At 39.7% G+C, this 23710-nt stretch overlaps 1 protein-coding gene across 3 annotated transcripts in view; it reads left to right on the top strand.

Moving 5' to 3' along the window:
* cntn4 (contactin 4) overlaps positions 1-23710 on the top strand; it is a 218326-nt gene that overhangs the window by 103954 nt on the left and 90662 nt on the right. For all 3 annotated transcript variants that reach the window (XR_014892415.1, XM_085273021.1, XM_085273020.1), the window contains exons 6-8: positions 6507-6710; positions 10570-10672; positions 12825-13009. Coding sequence is in view for 2 of the 3 variants with exons in the window: in XM_085273021.1 (XP_085129147.1) it covers positions 6507-6710; positions 10570-10672; positions 12825-13009 (492 nt within the window). In the remaining variant the exon portion in view is untranslated. The remainder of the gene's footprint in view (positions 1-6506; positions 6711-10569; positions 10673-12824; positions 13010-23710) is intronic.

Genomic DNA, 23710 nt, shown 5'->3' with positions numbered 1-23710 from the left:
GTGGGTTGTGCAGCCGTGTTGTTTTGCTGCATGCGCCCTCCTCTCATCAGCTCATGAAGTACTTTAGAAAAAAATTAGATCATGTTGTACTAGCTCAGTGTGTGTTTTTTGGTTTTTTTTACCCAGTTTGACACATACCCAGCAACCCCTCCTACTCAGTATGTAATACCGTGTGCGTGACGCTTGTAATCAGAGAATTATTCATCCTGGAAAAGGACAACTGTGTGCTGTTTTGTTGTAAATTTTTGCCTTCTTTTTTTTGCAGTATGCTCACATCCCACAGCTTTGTAATTGGGCAATTAAAAATGCATCTTGTTGTCACAGCGTGCCCTTACATCTATTATTGATATGAAGTGATGAGGCTACTGGTGCTGATCATACATTATGATGCCAAACCATACTGATGTAACAGTAAAACTCCTCAAGTCTTTCTTTATTGACAGATGGGTGCTTTGTTTTCTGGCAAAAAAAAAGAGCGAGATCTTTGGTCGTTCGTGCTTGTTGTAAATATTGTCGTCTGTGTTCAAATTAATATGAATTGCTTTTAGCGGATAAGCACACAACACTCCCGCCTCCACCCCCACCCCCAGGGACAGTGTCAGTGCAGGCTTGGGGCAACAGCAGGAGGATGAGAAGCAGGCCGGGGCCTGTGTTGTGGAAAATTAATCACATTACACGAAACCAAAAACATGGCTACCTTTTTTTTTAGCGACTGGCTGACGTCACTGAATTTAACAGCCGTTGCATTTATTTATTTTTATACATTTATTTATAAATTTATTTACTCCTCTGCAAATTTGTTCAGTTTTCATTTGCTGCATGTCCTTTTTCTACCTCAAATCAGTTGTTAGCACAAGTGCACATGCCTTTCATTTCACTGGAGTTTCACTGGACAAAGCCTTAATAGAAAATTGAATGCATTTCTAATGACTTGGTTTGAAGCATAGCTGTGAGTGGCAGAATTCATTATGCATACGTCTTTTGATGGCTGTGTTTTTTTCACTGTATATGGAAACTAAAGGGCTGCTGCAATAAAGAACCAGACGCAGACTCGTTGAATAAGAAGCACTTGAACTCAATCTCTGGGCAGTATTTACTTTTAAAGGAGTAGTATTGCATTTTCTATATTTTATTTTTTTTATCATAAGTTTATTTTGTTTGCCTAAAAGGATATTATACCTTTCTGGGAACATTGTATATGTATCCAAATTATTATGTATTCAAATGGCTATAGCCTTTTATATACATAACAATTTTACAATTACTGTAATGTGCATATAGTCAATAAATATTATTAATAATACAATTAATAAGGTGTTATTTAGAATTCTCAAATACTTATATGTTATCAATACAAACAATGGCAGTGACAATCACAGGTTTAAATGGCTCTAGATAGTATTACTGTCACTTTGACCTTCAAATCAAGCTCGTGACCTTGAAGCACAGGTCAAAGGTCAAATGTAACATGATATTTTAAATCCTTATACCATACTTTCTGCATGTTGTATATGACAATGCACACTATATAGGAATCATAGTTTCTAAGTTACAAGGCTTAGAAACCTGACAAATTTTAGTGAAATTTTATTTGATTACTAACACGACCCCACGCTACATCCCTACACAGTTTTAACAGAATTCATAAACTAGTTTTTGAGCTATCATGTTTCAATGACATGCTCGCGCATACACGCTACCAAAACCTAACCTTGGTAGATATAATTAAAACAACTGGGAAAAAAAACTTTACTCAGGCAAGTAGAAAATTCAAAAACCCAAACCAAACCAGAAGACACGTGAGGGAAGACAGCAGTACAGTGTGACAAACAAATGCAAACATAATGATTAGGAAGATGGCAAATGTGTGTTACATTGTAACCTTGGTTCTCTGATTGAGAGACTATCTCACCACTACATACATATGGAATACATAATGTAGTGGAGAGCTACAATAGAACACCAACTATGAGACACAAGATGACGAGACAGAGGAACAAGAGAAAAGAAACAGGAGCTACCAAAATAAGACAGGACGTAACAAAATGAGGGAACATGGAGGTGTAGGCTTAACAACACAGTGAACAGAGGAGAGCAGGAAAACTGAAACTCGTGAAATTAAGTCTAAGTTTTATTACAAGTTACAAAAGGAGACGCAAAAATGAAGTTGAGAATAAAACATGGAAAACAAAACAGGAGGAAGAAGCTAAGATTTCAAGGTAGCTGCGTATCTTAGAGGGCAAATATGTGTATGTTTCCAAGCAGTGAAAGTACATCTTTGCATAGTTGTTGTACTGCAGATGCTTTGTGTTTCACTCGATACAGAACGACATTATGTAAACTATTAACCATATGCTTTTTAAAGGTTTTTCTTCTTTTTGTTTATTTAGGCCAAATGAAAAAAGTGCTGTCATCATCAAAGTTTTTACCCAGTCAAATGAGTTTATATGACACATGAAGTCATTTCATGTTACAGAAACAGTTGCTGTTGATTTAATGCAAATTAAATTAAATTAAATCTGCAGTATCATTTCTCAAACTAAAGATGCTGAAAAAAGGATTGTAGTGTTCCAAGTGTCATGGACTCCTGGACTATGATTTGTGACAGAAAGATTCTCCTTCAAGATGTTAAGTTAGTGGCGCTGGCTGTTATGTGTGCAATGTGTTTTTATAGCTGAGCAGTAAGTTTAGCTAGCAGCCGGCCACCATGACTGAGGCTGCTGTGGCACGAGAGACATCTGGCCAGTGTTCCTGTTCAGTTACTCTGTCAGTGCTAAATGAAGCAGTGATCCTGAAGCTATATGGTGCTTGACACACAGTTCCTACTAAGAACTGAGCTTGGCTGCTTAATTACACTCAACATCTTTTGACTGACACAGGACCACAGTGACTCCCTAAAATCCCTCAAGTTAATTTATATGGCACCAAATCACAATAACAGTTGCATCAAGGCATCCTGCCATACATGGGAAAGATTAAGACCTACAGTAATACAGAGAAATCCCCAACAATTCGCGCACCCCCTATGAGCACGTGCTTGGCGATAGTAGGAAGGAAAAACACCTTTTAACAGGAAGAAACCTCCAGCAGAATCAGTCAGTGTAGATGACACAGCTACTACTTTATTAAATCTCTTAATCACAATTGAATAGAAAATGCACTTTTAGTATTGTTGATATATTTATGCTGCATTCTGGTGCAGAATTTTTAGAGCATATGCATTTTATGTGCTTATCTTTATGAAACCACCTTCTCTGAAGCATATCTGCTGATATACTCACACAGCGCAGTCTAACTGTCCATCCATAATGCCACAACTTGATGAAGTAGTTTTCTTTCAGCTCATCATAAAGAATGATAGACCTGCTGCGTGATTACTGCCCACCGTCTTTGTCTTCGTGCTCCGTCTTTCCATAATAGCAAATCTGTGCAAAGAGACGGGCATGTTTGACGTCCTCGTCTTCTTCGCTCTTTGAATATTCAGTGAGGCCTGTCCTTTGAAGCTGCTCCTGGATCTCTTTGTGTGAGCGAAGCAGCTTTATTCATGGTGACTCATGCAAAGTGATCTTTAACCCAGAGGGGAACCACAAAAAACTCTTTTGGGACTTCTGCAATCCCCTCTCCGTGGATCATGTTTTGGAAGTTAAATTTAGTTTCTTTTTTCTTTGACATACCAAACTGAGCTCTTGTAGAAATAATTCTTTTCAACATTAAACTTTCTTAATGATTCAGCTTTGAAATAGTGTTTTCAACATCACTTTTCAAATTGAAATCTAAAACAAGTCAGTTCTTGTGTAAAAGCTGCAGTCTGAATATTTTTAGCATGGCAGTAATAGCAATTCTGCAGAGCAGCTGGATTTCTTCAACAATTTGTCTTGAAGATGTCCTGTTTTTATATCAGTGTTGTGTAACCCATAAAATCAATGCCCTGGATGATTGTGTGAGGACCGTTCGGCCAGCTGTGTGAGACATCTCATTATGTCTGTGCTCTCTGCGGTATTTTCCGGCTCATGTTGTGCCATGTAGTCATATGGGTTTTAAACATAGAGCGAGAGCAGGTGCAGCCATAGTCCAAAAGCACTGGAGAGGAAACAAACACAAACAACATGCCTTATCCTGCCTTGAAGTGTCCCTCGTCCCCACGGATCTCCGCTGTGTCATCGGTCTGTGCTCGGCTCTGCGTGCACACAGCGGCCAGAGCCCAAGCCTCAAATGGCACTGATCGGTACAGTACCTGCTCCTTACAGCCAGCAGGAGTATGCAGACCTGCTGTGATAAATTGCCAAGCAGCTAGAGGAGGTGAAGGGAAGGGTTCCTCTAAGGGTGTTTTGCTTAATTGCCAGTCCGTTAACAAGTGGTGGAGTTTGATTAAGCGCAGCAGGAGAATAGTTCATGGCTGTCAGTAATGCTGACTGCAGAACGCCACAATAGCAGATTATGTCACAACATTCAGATTTGATGAGCTGACATCAATAAAGTGACTAAAGTTGTAAAGTGATCACCTCACCCACTGATACCGATAGATTCTATATTCATTCAAATCGCTGCTGAAAGATAAATAGAGGCTTTGGGAAACGCTGTTTGTGACAAACTGCTCGCGTATGGGGTACGTTTACTGCTCGGGCTCATCTTAGATGCCATAGCAACACTCCGTGTTCATTTCTAATTGCGTGTCTGGTTTCTCTGTGAAACCAGCAGTAGAGATGATGTCAGTGGATGAATTACGGTCCCAGTAGGAGTGACCACAGTGTATATGCTGGGTTTTGTTCCTAAAATACTTGTTGTTTACATGTTTTCTGCTGAGCATTTGTCTCAATTTAAGCACCGTTTCGCACTAAATTAGATTATTGACCAGGTTGCTGGAGTCTCACAATTACTTAATTTAATCTACTGTGACATCCAGCCATTAATTATTATTAGGAGTAATTATTATCATTTTTAATAACTCCTCAACACTTGTCTAGACCATTGCTTTTTCTAATATTTCTCTTTCTTTAAAACTTCCCATAATGTCAAATCAGAGGCCTAATGAAGCAGATAAGTGCCTGAAGTAAAGTCCTTTGTCTTGATCTGGCTTTTTAACGGTAAGATAAGTCTCATTACAGTGAGCTTCAGTTTCACCCCTTTCTCAGCGGCTGCTCAAAAGGTTGTGTAGAAACAAGCAGCTTTGATGTCTGTGAATTTAAGGCTGGCTCATATGAATGGACTCAAAGCTAACTACTCAAAGTAATCCTTGGTATTGTTATAAGCAATTATTTGCTGGCAAACTCTTGGATCTCATGACCTGGAAATGTGTGCCTCACTTATCTTCAAAACCTCCAGCATGGCGTTGCAGGGAGCAGCTGACACCTACATGCTTATTTAAAACCTTTTGCATCATAGTTGTGTTTGTAACACAGTGTCTGTGCTGACAAAGTCTTTGTTTGCTTGGAACAAAGACCAGAAATTGGCATTCTACTGTACTTGTGGGGACGCACATCACGAGTTTGAAGGAATTTTTGAGGCTCAAAATGTGGTTTTAATGTCAGGGTTATAATGGTTAGGGTAAGCAGCTAGAGAAAGCGTTATGCCAATTAGATGTCCTCACTAAGATAGCAAAATGAGAATGTGTGTGTATATATAAATAGATAGAGAAGCGTGTTGCTTTAAGGGTTTTTTGAAGGAGACAAAAGCCTATAATCGATTCATTTTGATCTTGAAATGTGTTTAGCAGTTAGCACTGCTGCTAACACTAAATGTGATTAAAGTAGTAGTTTAACTATTTTTAGCTTGCACTTCCTTTACTAAAGGAAAACTTGATCATCACAGTATAACACAAACTGGTCAAAACGGTTTCTCACCGTTCAATCACAGGCATTTGTCATTTATGGATACACTTCCTGGAAGTGATAATAACTGGAATTCCTAAACTTATGTTTAGAGAAATTGTTGAATGCTAAATGCAAAGTTTCCTGGCTTTCAGAGTATTTCTTCTTGGTACAATCCTTCCAGTTGGACTGAAGTTTCTTGAAGGCAGTTGCCTGGTTTATCTGGACTAAAGAGTTTTTTTTTTTTACCTTTTTTTGTTTGTTTGGGTTTTTATTTTGTTTTTTGTTTTTTATCATTTCTTTTCATTTTCTGCTTATTATTGTCCCTATCTACTTTTTTGCCATCTTTGTTGGAAACTCCTTTGTGAATTCTAGTAGGGTGCCTAGGGAGCAGTAATTATTCATGACAACACAAACCCCATCTCCCAAATCCCTATTTGCATATTCAGACCTAATCAACATGAAAAATGGTCATTAAAGTGAATCCGGATAATTACATTTGTTTTCAACCTCTCACGGATCCTGTTATCAATTTTCACCTTAGCATGATACAACTTAGTCACCGTTTTCACTCCCCAGAGGTGGTCTCAAGCTTATTTCACACCGCAGCCACATCACCCATAAAAATCTCAGTTCCCTTTACCCTTTTCATGAGCCCTTCCTGCATTTAAATATATTTTTTTATATCCTTATCCACAGATCTGGTATTTTCCTGGATCTTCAATGAGTACCCGACATTTGTGAAGCAGGATACGCGTCGCTTCATCTCCCAGGAGACAGGGAATCTGTACATTGCTAAAGTGGAGCCCTCAGATGTTGGCAACTACACTTGTGTGGTGACCAACACCGTCACCAAGACCCGTGTCCAGGGCCCGCCCACTCCACTTGTGCTCCGCAGTGATGGTGAGCTCACACTTATGCCAGTTAACAGCATATAAGAACACTGGTTAGTGCGACAAAAAGGTTTTACTGTTTTGTGTTAGAATTTATAGACTGTTGGGGTACACTCAAAAATGATTCTTCACCCTCAAACATCAGAACAGTCATTTGAGTAAAATGTAACTAAAATATATATAAAATTAAAGGTTTATTTATGCATGGAATGTTTTGGAAAAATTACATATAATTAAATTAGTTAAAGGCAATATTGGGCAGTATGTAGTCACTGATTTACTTCATTTCCTAAAGTATGTGCTGTGTGCTTCATCATTCTGCTGGGTCTCAGTCTATTACTCAACCTTTGGAGCAAAGCAGGGTTTATTTCAATGCTGACAAATTATTGCAGTTTAACACTACATCCCCCAAAACTGTGATTTTGCAGTGTTGCATGCATATGCATACTAAGTGCACATTGTAAATGCAATAGGAAATAATCATGAAACATCTCGTGTTCTACAAAGACAAACCATTAGTGTTTTTCTTGAATGTTTGGTTTGATAACAGATTTCTATTTCTGTGGTCCTTTGTTATAAAAACAAAACAAAACGGCAGTTTCTTTGATACAACAGGAAAGCCAGAATCACTTGGCTGATTTAGTGCAGCGCTCTTTAGAATTTGTACAGGTCATACCCATAGTAGCAAGCCAACATGGCTACTGTTGGTACCTCCCAAAAAACTTTGTTTCAAAGAACACGAATGAAATTCAAAGGTTAATTATCTCCTCCTCTGCTAATTTCAGCCTGTCCTTTTACATGTGGACCTAATGCTTAAGGCTGGCCTTATCAAGCCACTTCAGATGAAAGGTCATTCTCAGCAAGTAATCTAATTGTAGGCTTCTATCCCAGAAGCATGTTCCATATTCTTAAGTAATGCTGAAAAATATGAGAATGTCATAAAGGACATTTAATATAATCTTCCCAATAATGATAGATGATTTGATGTAATAAAAAAAACGACATTTAAGTAGGCAGAATCACTTCTAATCACAACGCACACTTTAAGCTTTTTTTACATGACTTACATGCTATACTAGCTTTAATGTTAATGTTTAACTCAGTTATAATAACCTATGATTAGAAATAAAGGCTTGCTTTGATTTACATTAATGACCACTGGTCATGAATATTAATATGTGTTAATATTAATATTCTTTTAAGTTTATGTTTGAAACTTAGTTTCAGATTGTTTCTAAGGTTGATTTCCAATATTTCGATTTTGTTTTAATCATTTGAAAAAATGCTTAGTTTAAGTGTTCATTTATTTTTAGCATGAGGTGCCAAAAAGAACCAAAATCAAACTCTTGATACAGAACTTCATGAATAAAAACCAAACCTTTATTCAGGCTCTGTATGAAGTCAAAGTATCTTAAACGGTTGCATATTAGGAATAGCAAACAGAGAAAACAGCACAGGTTTAACAGAGAACTTGACAACGACAAAGGAAGACAGCAACTATATATATGACTGTGGCAGAGCGGAGACACCTGGGAAACTAGACACAGCTGAACTAAATTAGATAATAATTAATGAGGAAGTAAAACTGAAATGACCATCAACATTAAACAGGAAGTAACATGAGACAGAGATGAAGCTTCACAAAAAATTACAACGAGACATTTGGGAGGCTAGGCTAAACTAAATGAATGATGCAGCTGGTATGAAATCTACACTGGGGGAAAAAACAGGATAGAATGTAACAACAATGTAACAACAACTAAAAACTAAACACTGAATGAGACGATGAACTGGATATAAAATGAAATAATAAATAGAAGCCAAGACAAAGGAAAACTAAAGCTAAATATGAAACTGACAGTTACAGAAGTAAAGAAACTCTAAACAGCAAACGCTAGAAAACATCATCAAACAGAGAATTTAATAATAACCCTGAATTCAAAGTCTAAAACATAGGGTTCAAAACGACAGGACCATAACTTTTTTATATAACATGAAGTATTTATTGCATTAAGATGTAATATGTTTATAGTAAGTTCACAATGTAGACACAAGGCTTCATGCCGTGCAGACGTCCCAGTCTCCAGGAACAAACCGGAACTGACAAGTTCAACCAAACTAACAAAGACTGAAAGCAAAGACATACTCGCTTTATTTTTGTTTCATTGAAGGACATGTATTCCAGTTAGTTTTCATCTTTTTTTAACTAAAATGTTTTCCTCACCTAGTTTGAGTTTTTCAGTTTTTAATTAACTGTTATAACCTTGATGGTTTTAAGTAGAATTTTCTATGAATAAGTCCAGTATATCAGTGTATTGAGTTTGAAAACATTTAAAGGGAATAATGTTTTTATGCATAAACAAACACAAATAAACTCAAAAGATAAACATTTTGAATGATTTAATAAAGACATTTCCCCGAAGATGCAATTTTTACATTCATAAATATAAAATTACTTTTACCTGCAATTTTGCTATTTTATCCAGTGTTTGTGAGTATACACACTAATTTAATAGAAGTCGCAAATAAACACAAAATGTTTTTTTACATATTATCTTATTATCGTCTGTCGGACTAAAAAAAGTTGATGAAACTAAATCTAATATCAAGAAGACGGCTAAGCTAGTTGGTCAGTGGTGAGTCCAGCAGAGATTCCAAAGCACTTTCATTCTCTGCTTCTGCACTTTTTTCATTACAACATTAGTTCAGCACAGCAGCAACACCAACATATCAGGAGTCAGCTCGACCTCATCGTCATGAAGTGGAGCTCAAGTAGGGGATGTGGGTGCGGGTGGGGTGTGGGGGGGTTCAGGTTGGCACATTAAATATGTGTCCCCTACAAAAGGTTATGGTATGAGACAATTACCCGTCCACTTCCTCCTGTCTGCTTTAATATGGGTGATAGTGCTGTGGTTAAGTTTCAGTGACAGTTGTGATAAGGATCTGAATGAGCTTTCACAGTCACTCAGGGAGCCATCCTGATAACACATGCCTCACCAAATCAACGAGATGAAATTGGCCTGTTTCCTACATCTCTAGAGCTATTTGTGCAACACAGCCCTGAATTGCAGCAAAGGGGGAAAAACCTGTTGTTACATTGGTGGATGACAGTACCTTAGAAATGGCATTTCGTGCACCCGTGCTGAGCGCTGGCAGAGCTGGGAGAAATGACAGCACGCCAAGTAGCAAATTCATTGATGTAATTTACCTCAGTGTCGTTTTAAGGGAAATGAATAAAATTCAGAGGTGCTTTTCTTTCCTATGGATGTAAGACACGAGTCTCAAATACATCTATACCAAAGCTAGAACAGCAGAAAATCCACATTCTGTCTTCTTCTCTGCCTATCCAGAGATTTTTAGCATACACAGCAGCAATATTATAATCCACCAGAGCTGCTTCACCAACAGGAAGCTTTGTAGACACAGTGGCAGCACCCAGGGGGATTTTATGGGCCCATTTTCTGGTTCATAGCTGTTAGCGCTACAACGAGGTGAAACTCATCTGGATGTAAAAGCTCAAACCGTCTATGAATTCTCAGTCTTTTTGTTGTTGTTGTTTTCTTTTTTGGGTTTTGTCAGTTGAACATCAGCGTGTCGCATGTCCACATGGAGAGAATATGTTTTTTGCTTTTTCTTCTCATTACTTTCAACGGGAGGGCATCCTGTGACAATGCTGAGAGCAGTGCTGGTGTCTGCTGCTCAGCATGGAAGTAAAAAAAATAATGCTGCACACAGAAATGTTTTCAGCTTTTGGGTAGCAACAGAAGAAACCACAACGCTGTATTTTTTAACTTCTTTTGCCTGACTTGTTAAACTTGAATAAAAAAAATCTTTCTTTGCACTAACACTCATTTGCATTTCTCTTTCAGGTGTTATGGGTGAATACGAGCCAAAGATTGAAGTTCAGTTTCCAGAGCTTGTTCATGTTGCCAAAGGATCCACTGTAAAACTTGAATGCTTCGCCCTGGGAAAGTAAGCTCACTTTTAGTACAGGCTCAGCATGCTCACGACCATTTAAAAGAAATATGTTGTGAGAAAATGTTACGTTTTCATAACGTGTGCTTTGCCATTTCACTACAATCCTGGTATGTTTCAAGCCTGGCTGCACATCTGACAAATTCGAGAGTGTTGTGGTGTAAGGATCTTCAGCTGAAATATACAGCTTTGTAACACAGTGTACTGAAGCACAAAACACACGGCTAAAGTAAAAAAGTGCTGAACAGTTACACTAAACTCTGTGGTGCTAGGTTATTTTTGCAGCTTCACATCCACAGAGAATGAAATCCCCACATTAAACTTTCATTCAGAATCACCATTAATTGCCATATTTGTTGTTGTTTTTTTGTCTCCAGTTTTGCCTCTTTATCCACCACAGTAGATTTCAGTTCAAACAGTCAAGATGTTGATTAACTTTTTAACTTTAATTCAAATTATTTGCATTCACTGCTTATGAATTACAGCATTTTTTATTCACAGTCCCCCACTTTCAGTTCAGTATTTACACAGTTGACTGATAGTGACTGATGTTGAGGGACGCCATTATTAGGCTGAAAAAAATCAAATCAAATCAAATCAAACCAACCTATCAGACAGGTTTTCAAAATTTTAGAAGTAGCCAAATTAACAAAGTAGAAGCAGTGTTATAGTGTTAGCATGTATGGCTGCCAATAGAACTGGGTCTCTAGTTTGGATTGGTGTAACAAACAAAGTAGCTGGATGAATTATGAAGTGTACAAGGCTATACTCTGCTCAGCCAAATAGTGGGCATAGTTTGGGGATGGTCCCTTCCTGTTCCAACACGACTTTGCACCAGTGCACAAAGCAAGGTCCATAAAGAGATGGATTAGTAAACTTGGTGTGGAAGATCTTGACTGGCCTGCTCAGAGTCCTGACCTCAACCCAATAGAACACCTTTGGCATGTATTAGAGTGGAGACTGCAAGCCAGGCCTTCTTGTCCAACATTACCGTCCTACCTCACAAATGTGCTTCTGAATAATGTTCAAATATTCCCATAAACACACTCGTAAACCTCGTGGAAAGCCTTCCCAGAAGGGTTGAAGCGGTTATAGCTGCAGAGGGTGGGTTGATATCGTATTAAACTCTACGGATTAGGAATAGGATGTCACCAAGTTCATATGCATGTGAAGGCAAACGAGCAAGGCTATGAAGACGTTTCTGCAAGAAACAGTAGACTAGAGTAGATGCAGTTTCTATATTCAAATTGATATTTTTTGTACCATAGAATATAACAAAGGCATCAAGGTTACATTTTATTTAGTTCATTCACCTAATGCACTTATTTTATCTCAGTGTAGGAGTCTTTGCCATTTATCATCAGCAAAGCTTCCCTGCTCTCGGTTTTATTGTGTGCATCTCCTCACATACATGGAGTGGACCAGAGGAGCTCGTCTGCAATAAAAGTTTCTCAGCAACTGTTAAATCATAAAGCGTGCGAGAAAGGAGAGGGAGAGGACGACGGTGACTCATCATCAAACGTTTTAGTCGTCATCTTTTGCAAACAAACGTAGCTTTGGTGCGGCACCTTCAAACAGCGCAATCAGCGCACTACTGCTGATGCCTGGTGTATTCACAGAACAACACACAATTTAAGTTTGTCAGTATCCAGTATCACATCAATTTACAATCCAAATATCAGATCAGTGTAAACCTAATGCTTCATGTATACAAGACACCTTTCCACATAACAGATACTAATATATGCAATCTGCTTAGCTAGATGATTTGAACGCCATCATGTTCTTTATGAAAATTATGGTGCAGGACATTTACAGGGTAAGCCATCTGAATTTGATCCATAGTTCGCAGAGTCTCCTCTTGAAGCTTGGATCTTATAGATTTCAATTCAAGGTTTATTCGAGCACAACATCCACCAGTCTTGAAAATTACTGAAAGAGTGAAGTATGACTCAGTGATGGTTTTACTTATAAAAAGAATACTTTTTAAAAATTTTCTTGCAGATAATTGGTATACACGCTTTCTACATTCTGGCAGCTCATACTCTAATTCTGCTTTATCATTTCCAATAAAGGTAAATGCATATAAACATTTTTGTCTCTTGTGTCACCCTACCAGCTTCAAAAACACATTTACCTCTCTTCACAGCCCAGCACCTTCTATAAGCTGGAGGAGAGTCGACAATGTGCCATTCCCTAGGAAAGTGGACATGAGAAAGGCCAGCGGCGTGCTGGAAATCCCATATTTCCAGCAGGAGGATGCCGGCACGTACGAGTGTGTGGCTGAAAACTCCAGGGGAATGAACACAGTGAAAGGAAAGCTCTCTTTCTACGGTAGGTGATCCAGTCGTGCATGAATATTTGACCACCGTGCACCACATCTGTCAGACCTGCTCAGACTGAAAGGCAGCAAAAGCAGACACAACTTTTTCTCGCAAAGCCGGCTGCGGCGATCAGCAGAGGCTCGGCGTGGCATGCGCGAGGAAAGAGGTTTGTTTTAACGGCACATCAAAATGATTAAAGGCCATCAGCCATGATGCCTCTAATATTTTGATCCAGATTAAAGGGTGATGTAGATGAGGCTGAGCCCTTGGATACGACCTTGTTGGTGAGCCTCGTATTGGGTTTCCACCAGATGGCATCGTGATTCACGTCCAACTTGACGGGAGATCAAAGCTGTTAAATGTACTATACATAGACCAGTGGCACATATGTCAGGGCCTTAATCTGCACAGCAGCATCTGGATCAACGGGAGGGGGGGTTAGGAGATTTCAGTCATTGTTGCTGACAGTGTCACAGTTGATGCCACACCCACTGAGTTCAGATAGTAGAAGTAGAGATTACCAAAGACTATTTAATTCCAAAATTAAACACCCACTGTGAGAAACACTATCTGCAAGTAACACACGCATCTCAACATTTTAAAGGTTTTTTACTGCTTTTTATTTTTGGCAAAATGATAAATGTGGAGATCTTGATTTATTATTTTGGCGCATATTTGTCACTCTTACATGTTTCAGATCACTGAGTAAAAGAACAGATGAGAAACAAAGACTGTTGTTTCAGTCTGGAAAGGTTTCCGAAGCCATTTTTAAGGCTTTGGAACTTCAGTGAACCACAGCGAGAGCCATTATCCACAAATCGAGAAAACCTTCAACAGGATTGGCCGACCAACCAAAATTACCCCAAGAGCTCATTGATTCATCCAGGAGGTGTCAAGGCGAAACCACCGCTGACCCAAAAGAACACAAAGTCTTGCCTCAGATTTGCCAAAAACATCTCGATGATCCTGAAAGGTTTTCGCAAATTACACCTGGTGTAAAACTACCACAGCGTTTCACAGAAAGAACATCATACCAAAAGTCAAATATGGTGGTGGTAGAGTCGTTGGTGCTTCAGGACCTGGAAGACTAGCTGTAATTAATGGAACCATGAATTCTGCTCTCTACCAGAGAATCAATTCATTTCCTGAAGCTCAAAAGCACTTGGGTTATTTAGCAGGACAATGACCTGAAACACACCAGCAAGTTGAATGCAAGTTGAACCTCTGAATGCCTTTAAAAAAAAACTAGAGTGGCCTAGTCAAAGTCCAGACTTAAATCTGATTGAGATCTTTTGGGATTAACTTAAACAGTCAATTTCTGCTCAAAAACCTTTCTTCGGTGGCTGAATTAAAGCGGTTTTACAAAGAAGACGGGGCCAAAAGACTTATTGTGAGTCATCACAAAAGTTGCACAGTCAGTTATTGGATTTAGAGGGTAATTAATTTTTCACACAGGACCAGGTAGGTTTGGGCAGCTTTTTTCCCTTAATGAATGAAAACATCATTTAAAAACTTTTATATTTACTCCGGTTATTTTGACTGAAATTAAAGTTTGTTTGCTGATCGGAAACATGTAAGTGTGACAAATATCCCCCCCCCCAAAAAAAAAAGAAAAGAAAAAAAGTATGGAAAGGGGAAAACTTTTACAGCACATAACCCCGAAGGATTTATATATTTGCAAAGAATATATATCCATCTTTCTGTATGCTTAATCATGCTTTTGTCCTTTTTCCCCTCAAACTTCTCTGAAGTTATCAAAGAGGGACTGAAACTTAGGGAGAGAGGAAAGAAAGAAAGAAAGAAAGAAAGAAAGAAAGAAAGAAAGAAAGAAAGAAAGAAAGAAAGAAAGAAAGAAAGAAAGAATTTAGAGTATTATTTGTGTAGCCACACTGTTAGATAAAAGAATTCTAGTAAAAGTCAATTTATGTTCCTACAGGAAGAATCTGTGTCCAGGTGTCTATGTGTACCTTTTGAGAGGTCAAAAAGGTAAATACATTTTCTGAAAGAGTAAAGGGTACATATTTGCACTGTTTCTCTTAGATTTTATGGTACAGTATCCAAAGACAGTCCGTGTTCTGCCAAATACAAAAAGAAATAAGGTTAAAAATAATTTTACTCTTAGGTTTTAAGGCTATACTGAATATTTAAGTCAGATGAAAAGCATGTAATCCATTCTGACAAGTTTCATTCTGTATCCATCATGTGTATCAGCTGCGTGGTGGTTTTTCTCCTTGTGCGCCGCATTATTCCTGCAGTCTGAAGACGTGTGTTAGAAGTGCATGAATAAGTAAATATAAAAGATCTAAATTTTAAATGAAGGGGAACCCTGTACCCAATTTCTGACTTTTTTTTAAAGTTCTGGTTTTATACCATTACATAAATTGTTACCAGAGGTTAAACATTGGTCTCTGCAATTCTATGAAAAATAAGTATCCCAGTGCTCCAATAGTTTGTAGCAGCATGACTTTGTCAGGCTCTCACACCGTTTAGAGGAATTTTGGTCCACTCTTCTTTACAAAATGACATCAGTTCATTGACCTTTGCAGGTATTTGTTTAAACATAGCTCTCTGAGAGCATTTTCACACCTTTTGTTGGTCTACTTTTCACACAGAGGAAAATCCAAGTGAGCAAAAATGCGTCATTACAAGCCACGCGAGAATGTTCAGTCAGCTTACTGGGTAGATGTGTCCTGGGCTGGAGCAACAAAAGCAATTAGGAGAACATGGAGAATTTACATTCATTTCATGGCTAGTTGCTGGCCAAGAGAGACCTCTGGACAGCTATAGTAATTCAATTCAATTCAATTTTATTTATACAGCGCCAAATCACAACGACAGTCGCCTCAAGGCGCTTTATATTGTAAGGTAGACCCTATAATAATACATACAGAGAAAAACCCAACAATCATCCCCTATGAGCAAGCACTTTGGCGACAGTGGGAAGGAAAAAACTCCCTTTGAACAGGAAGAAACCTCTGACAGAACCAGGCTCAGGGAGGGGCGGGGCCATCTGCTGTGACCGGTTGGCGTGAGATATAGTACATTGCCACATCCTAGCATGCGAAGCATACATGGCTATGGGAAGTTTTTTTAGCTCAAACTTGCAATGCACATCTGGTACTTTTTCATTCATTCTGCTTTTTGCTTCTGTCCTTGGGACCATTGCCCTGTTGCATGACCCAGTTTTAACCACACTTGTGTTGAACAGATAGTCTCACTTTTGACTATATCGAGTTTATGGTCAACTCAAAGACTGTAAGATGCCTGAGTGCTGCAGCTGCAAAACAAGCCCAAATCATCACCCCTCCACCACCATCCCTGCTATGCTATCTTTAGCAACATTGGCCAAGAAAAAGAGATTTTCCCCTGGCAACGTTTCCAAACAAGCCATATGTCTTCTAATTGTACTGTCATGAACTTTAACATGCTAACTGAGGCCTGTAGCTCGAAAACGCTCGAGCGTTTTTTCCTGTTTCTCTGAACGTTGCGTGGCCTGGCTTTGTGGTGAATTCCTATGAAAGCATTAGGGGTGTACTTAGTTTTTCGAATGACTTTATCTTCAAATTGTATGTGTAAATTATCTTGGTAACTGTTCGAAACAGCTGCTAATGCAGTTTTGAATAACCAGATCAAACTGTGCTGTTACATTCATGTTTGCAGCAACATTTGAACCAGGATATTTCATTTCCACCAAGGTCTTTGAGACTGTTTACTTGTGCTTTTCACATTCTGTGGCGTTTCCTCCCACCTCGACATCTCTCTGTTTTCTTCCTTCTTATTTTCTCCCCTTCCAGTCCTGCTGTGTCAGCCGTCACAAATAACTCATTTGAGGCATTAAACAATTTGCCGTTATTTATAACAGCCCTGGAAGCACTTAGCCTCGCTCACTCTAACGGGCCAGGAGCACGCTGTGATCCGCCAATGCTTGATTCGTCCCTCTGAGCCACCTTTCCTCTCTCAGTTTTGATGGCTTTTGTCAGTCTCTCCCTCTCTCTCACCCCTGCTGTCTGCAGCCAGGTGATAAAAATCAGTAATCTTATTTTGAACTCCCTTTGAATTAAGCCTTTGAGACATTCGTCAGCAGTGTAAGCCAATGGGGGGAATCGATAAGGGTATCTCTTGTACATCTAAGCAAGCTACAGTGAAAGGCGAGCATGGCTTTTGTGTTAGACAGGAAGGAATGAAGGTGTTACTTTATGGAGGCACATCGGTCACACTTTTAATACCACTCTTGATGTACTAAGAGACAGAAGCACTGCTTTGTTTTTCTCTCTAATACACAGAAAATGTGAAGGAGCTATGTTTGTAATACAACAGCATTTTTACAGGAGGTTTCCATCTCTTCTTTCCTGTCTTCATGTATTTTAATAAATAAACGATTTAGCTTGAGGCCAAAGCAGATTTGCAAAATCAGCTGCACCTTGTGATCATATTGTTTTTTCTCCTTATTAGTCATAATTCTGTACTGGATGAAGTTCCTAACAGCAAATCCAAGCCATAGACAAAAAGGTTTGTTAAATTTCCCCTGTGAAGAAAACGCTTTGAAAAGAAATGGGCTTTTGCTCACTTGCTGATGTCGATATTACTCAGAGGGGAAGTAAATGCAGAACTGTGACAGGTTAGTTTCCCTGTTGTGTTCCCATTTGTGTTTTTGCTGGCTTACCGCTGCATTATCTCGTAGTGATTCCACCGATAAGGCAAATTCCCATCTTTCCTCTGCTTTAGCCTCTTGACGTCGCACCTGATTGTTTGTGTGCTTAGCCCCGGCGCAGGCTGGGACGGGCTGCCGGCTTTCATTTGGCAAGCGTTTTCTGAGGGTCGATGCGCGCGCAGCAGGTGAGGGATAGAGCGAAGGATGCTGACAGCGAGGGGGGGCAAAGAACAACGATGACAATGCGGCTCAGAAAAATGTGGTGGGTGGGAGCAGCCCAGTCAGACTCTGATGGAGAGCTGGTGTAGCATGAATGGATGTTAGGCTAAATAAGTGGTGATGGTAACGTTTATAGAAAGTCTAGTTTCACATCTTTCCCATTTGTTGCAGCAAATGTATACAGGCACATATGGTGCAGCTGACTGAATGCCTGCAAAGCCTGCACTCATGTACAGCATCAATATGAATTTAGTGATTTTGTGTTTACTGCATATAGAAAACACCTCAAGCAAAGAATAAAAAAAAAAGGTCAATTTTGTTTTTATATAGTGATAACACTGATAGGAAACCAGGGGCAATGGGTTTAATCTCCAGGCCCTGAAAATCAGGCACAGTTCTGTGGTGGAAATCTCTCCATGGACTCAGGAACAAGTCTTTGTTTGCTCACAAGTTTTCACGTCCCCCCTGTGTGTGAGTGGGTTTGATTCCACTGTCCAGAGACAGGCTTGTTAAATAAACTGGTGATTCTAGATTGGCTGTAGGTGCACATGAGTGTGAATTGTTGTCTGTGTGTCTGTGTGTGTTAGCTCTGCAGCACACCGGTGACCTGTGCGGGGTGTACCCCACCTCTCACCCAATCTCAGCTGGAACAGGTTGTAATGTATGCAGGAGCAACATAATGTAGTCGATGTCTTTTTCCAGGTCTCTGTCATTTCAGCAACAATTCCAAACTATGTTCTGCACACATTCCAGCAGCAGGAGCTAACCTGGCATGCCTTGACTTCAAACCTGTCACCCACTGAAAACGTTTGGAGCATTTTGAAGCGATGAAGATATCCGCCGAGGCCCAAACTGTTGAGCAGAAACATTCATATTTAGCAAGAATATGAAAACATTTTACTTTCAAAATTAAATCACTACGTCTCCTCTTTTCCCAAATGCTTACAGAGGCTGGTTGAAAGCATTTGGTGTTATAGCAGCGGGCATGTAAATGCAACATTAAAACGAAACAAAACAGAAAAAACAGCTAGATCCATCCATCCATCTTCTGTGAGTTGAGTCTTACGGGCTGGAGCCTATCCTAGCTTTAATATGACGAGAGGCAGGAAGAAGCTGGAGTACCTCGATGGAACATGCAAGCTCATACATACATCTGACACGAGCCCAGGACCTTTTTGCTGTGAGGTGACAGTGCAAACCGCTGCACCACCGTGCTGCTGTTGAAAATAATATTCCAATATAATATATGCTCATACTGCATGAATGCATACAACCCAATAGGGTAACATTTTATACAAGGAAAGCCCATTCCATTTAAGCTTTCAGAGTTTGGAAGGTAGATGATACAGTGTATGTCTGTGTTCTCAGTCATCCAGGCCATTGTAGTCTAAGGAGCTTGGAAAGAAAATCGTCTGGACTTCTTTAAGTTGCTTGAAGACGTTCTCTCAACCGAGAAGATTCTTCAGTTCTAGGGTCAAATGGTGGAGAGATCCCTTCCCAGACGCCTTAACGCCAACACACACCCTGGGCCTTTTGACCTCAGGCAATAACATGATAGGGTGGGGATAGGATTCAGAGCGGGTTCACCCGAAACCTTGGCTGAGGTTACGTCTACGCTAATTCGTCTACAAATGCTCTGCATCCACACTGTCATTTTCAGTCGTTTTCGAAAAGAAACGACTGAAAACGCTTATGTTCTGCACAGCGAATGCATGAAACGTAAGACGATTCGACCTACGTCATTTCCGTCTTCTGTTTATTTAGTTTCCGGCTCTTTAAAATGTCGCAGCAAACTGTCGAGGAAAAGCACCGGGTTTTTTTAAATGGACTGACAATGAGATGGAGTTGTTGCTGTGAGTAACACAAGAGTACAACGTTGCAAAAGCGAGCAAGAATAAAGACTACAATGCCATCCGCCATCTTAGTTGAATTGGTCACATGACTGCATCATATAAGTAAAATGCGTCATCGTTTTCAAAAGACGTTTTTCATCGCCTTTGGAGAACATTTTCAAAAAAGCTCCGTGTTCCTTGACCAAAAACGCCGTCTCAGTGTGGACAGAAGGCCAAAACGGAGAGAAAAAGATGCGTTTTCAAACAAAAACATATTAGCGTGGACATGGCCTGATTGTGACCTACACCCATTTTCAAACCCTGGCTCGTGTGATTAGGTAGAGTAACAACAGGGGGTCCATGTCCTTCTTGCAGGACACTCCCATTGGGCTTAAATCTGGGACTCTCCACCATTTGACCTTAGACCTGAAGACGCTTCTCGGATGAGAGGTGAAATGTCTTCAAGCAACTTACAGAAGTCCAGACGCTTTTCTTTGCAAGCTCCTTAGACTATGATACAGTGCACAAAGGAACGTTGGAATCTGTTGAGTTAGCAGAGCTCAGCGGTAAATCTGCCCAGTTTCTTTGAAATGTGTTAGTGGCTTCAAAATAAGAGTGAACATATACATTCAGAAAGCAGTGGTTTTTTTGGAAATTTAATATTTGAATTGTTTTACTGCTTTACAATTAAATATAGAGTTTAAACAACGGACAGCTCAGAGTGTGTATGTTTGTGTGTTCCTTCACATAATTAGCCCTGTTGTCCAAGCTTAAATTTAAAGCAACTACACATTTTTTCTTTAAATCACTGACATGTGGCCTCACTGTTGTGATAATGTATCGCAAGACGAATCAAAACGTTAGCGAATCGATATTTTGCCCCGGACCTATTTGAGAATAACGTGTCTTCTCTGTGGCAGGATAAAAAACTGAAGATTCATCTTCCAGCAGCTTTTAGTTTAAAAGAAATTCATCACTTTTCCCCCCTCAGCTGCACTGACAACAACAACACTGGCTCCATACGAGTCAGATGTTAGTGATCTCAACCAACTTCATGCATGATTTTAGCGGCACATGATCCACAAACACAAATCGCTCTTTCATACTGGCCGGATTTTGATGTCGTATCAGTGCAAGACTCCAGCATAGCTAAACAAAACTACACAAATACCCCCTCTGGTTGCCTCATCTACCTCTTGTTATCAGACTTTTTTGTCTCTCTCTTTCCCAACACACACACGGGCCCACGCGCGCACACTTTGACTACATGCTGAATGTGTAATTTCTCCGTGTTCTCCTGTGTATCACGCTTTACTTGAAGGCAAAATACTGTATAGCGAAGCCAATTAGAGCAGGATTTGTACTGTAAGTGAAAAGGTCAGTCCTTGACAGTGACATTAGGCAGAGGTGTGGACTTGAGTCACATGACTTGGACTCGAGTCAGACTCGAGTCATTAATTTTATGACTTTAGACTTGACTTGAAAAAATGTTGTAAGACTTGTGACTTGACTTGGACTTTTACACCAATGACCTGGGACTTGAATTGGACTTGAACCGGTTTACTTGAAAAGACTTGATATTTCACCCCAAATATAAAATTTAACATGCATATTATATAGAGATTGAAAATGTGACGTCATTCACGGGTAAAACCGCAAAGGATTCTGGGAACTCGTGGCAAGAGGTACTAGCGCACGCAGGCTTTCAATTGAACTCAGTCACACAGCGATAAAAAGAAACACAAAAATGTCAAGAAGCTGTTGTATTATTAACTGCAATAGCCGGTCGCATGACAGCCACGGGAAGCCGACGGGTAAAGAGATCGGTTGTTATCGGATTACGTCGTTGAAGAGAAATTGTTCGAGCCATGTTTCCGAAGTAACAAAGACGCGACTGGATTGCAGCCATTCAAAGACCAAATATAACGTCCCAGAACACTCCAGCTCACAGGTTAGTCTGCTCCAAGCATTTACACGAAGGTCAGTCTGCTGTTGTAGTTAATGCGTCATTTTCATAACATAATTGGTGATATAGGTTACAAGCAAGTCTGGCGCTGAACAGAAATTGTCGCGCTATGCTCCTTTATTTATTGTGCATAAATAGTGAATTGTCCTGACACAATATTGCGTTTCGCTTCTGTTATTATGGTACATTGACAAAAACATATACTTTTATTCACAGGATAAAACAGGTTTTTTGTATCACTAATCAGGGCTCTAGACTAACTTTTTGACATGGGCGCACCGGTACGCCTAACTTTAAAAATTTAGGCGTACCGGCACAAAGGTTAGGCGCACTCAAATTTTTCAACCGCATCGCTTAACACCGCAGTTTTACATGTGCACTTTCTTTGGGGGGGGAAGTCCATACAGACAATATTAATTTCTAAATTATTAACTAACAAACTTGTGCTTAAAGTGCTTTGTCAATATTGTAGAAAATGTTAAACTTAATCATCATCTTGGCCTCCTCTGACGACCTGTTTGCTGCTGTCTGCTGCTGAAAGGCCGTGGGGAGAGGGGACACTTGGGCAGTGCATTTACTGCAGCATATAATGTGTTTTCTGGATACACTGTGCTTTTTCAGCATTCAAATATTGATGGCACCGTGTCAGAGCACTGGCTATGAATTTCAGACAGATCAGGCCTTAACTTAACAAAAAAGTTATCAATAGTTCTTTTCATCTTTTCTTATTACCCACAGCTACATCCACTTCTCTCAGGCCTAGGCTGCTCACTAGGGCTGGGTATCATCACTGATTTCTATAATCCATTCAATTCCGGTTCTCAAAGTCCTGATTTGATTCAATTTAGCCTCAGACAGTCAGAAATATTATAATTCTGATCATTTATCAGTACTGATACACATGAGACTTCATCAGAATTGTGAAAATCACAGCAGATGCCTTTGTGTGAAAGTAACTGAGAATAAAACACAGGAAAACATGAAGGAGATTTTCCTGGTCTGGCTTTTTATAGCAGATAACCTTAAAAATATTCTGCAATTTTGCATAATTTTAAGAAATTTAAATTTCTTCAGTATTGAACAGCAGAAATTAGGCTTTCTTGTCCGAGGTCATTTAAGTGAAAAAAGAAAAAGCGCTGTAAACAACGCTAGACTGGTGGGTAATAAGCGAATGAATAATGCAGAAAACAGATTTGAGACGGGAAACTGTTCCTGAAGTACAGAGAGAGAGAGAGAGCTGTGCAGGAAGTGTGATTTTTATCGTGGTGGAAGCAAAACAGCAAAAGTCAGAGGGAATTCATGACGACATTGATCAAATGTGAAGCGCAGTTTGCTGCTTCTTTTGCTGCAGGCTCGGCGAATTTTGGTTGGAGAGAGGCAAAACCTGCAGCTCAGAATCAGCGCAAAAAGACGTAAACACAGCGCGGACCCGAAGAATCGCTAAGCTCCGACAGCGTGTCCGTGTTCAGGCCGTCGGGTGAGAAAGCCGAGAAAGACGAAGCTGATTCTGATGTGTTGGGTCCGCTCCGTGTTTAGGTCTTTGTGTGGAATCCGTTAATGAATTGATATCGCTTTATTCAAGCTACTCACCTCTCTCTTCCACCTGCACTTTCAACTGGACCACGGCCAATCAGAGAGGTCCCGCCCCTGACTATCTCTGATTGGTTTAGTCCACGATAGGGGCATAATGTGTGTCTGTTGTTGACCACACGGAGAGTTACAGAGATTTTTTTTTTGTTACCGGAACAGTTGGTCGCACCTGTGCGACCAAATATTTATTTTTAGTCGCACCACTGAAAAATTTGGTCGCATTTGCGACCAAATTGGTCGCACTCTAGAGCCCTGCTAATTGCCCAGTACGATTACAGCATACAGTATTATTGTCACTGCTACATTTCTGTGATGCTACCAGAAATTATTTCCACTACTAATTAATTACCGTTGAGCTCAAAGGTCCTATTAATAAACGGTTAATGAATGTGTATTTATGATGACGATTTGTGAGACTGGTAAACTTATGATACGTACGATGGTCTTTACTTT

This window comes from Mchenga conophoros, linkage group LG5, assembly GCF_057382185.1.
Source record: "Mchenga conophoros isolate Kocher_MC1m ecotype Shallow Benthic linkage group LG5, M_conophoros_male_GT1.1, whole genome shotgun sequence".
NCBI classification, from domain to species: Eukaryota; Metazoa; Chordata; class Actinopteri; order Cichliformes; family Cichlidae; genus Mchenga; species Mchenga conophoros.
The sequence above is the reverse complement of the archived record's forward strand: the minus strand, read 5'-3'. Positions and strand labels throughout refer to the sequence as shown.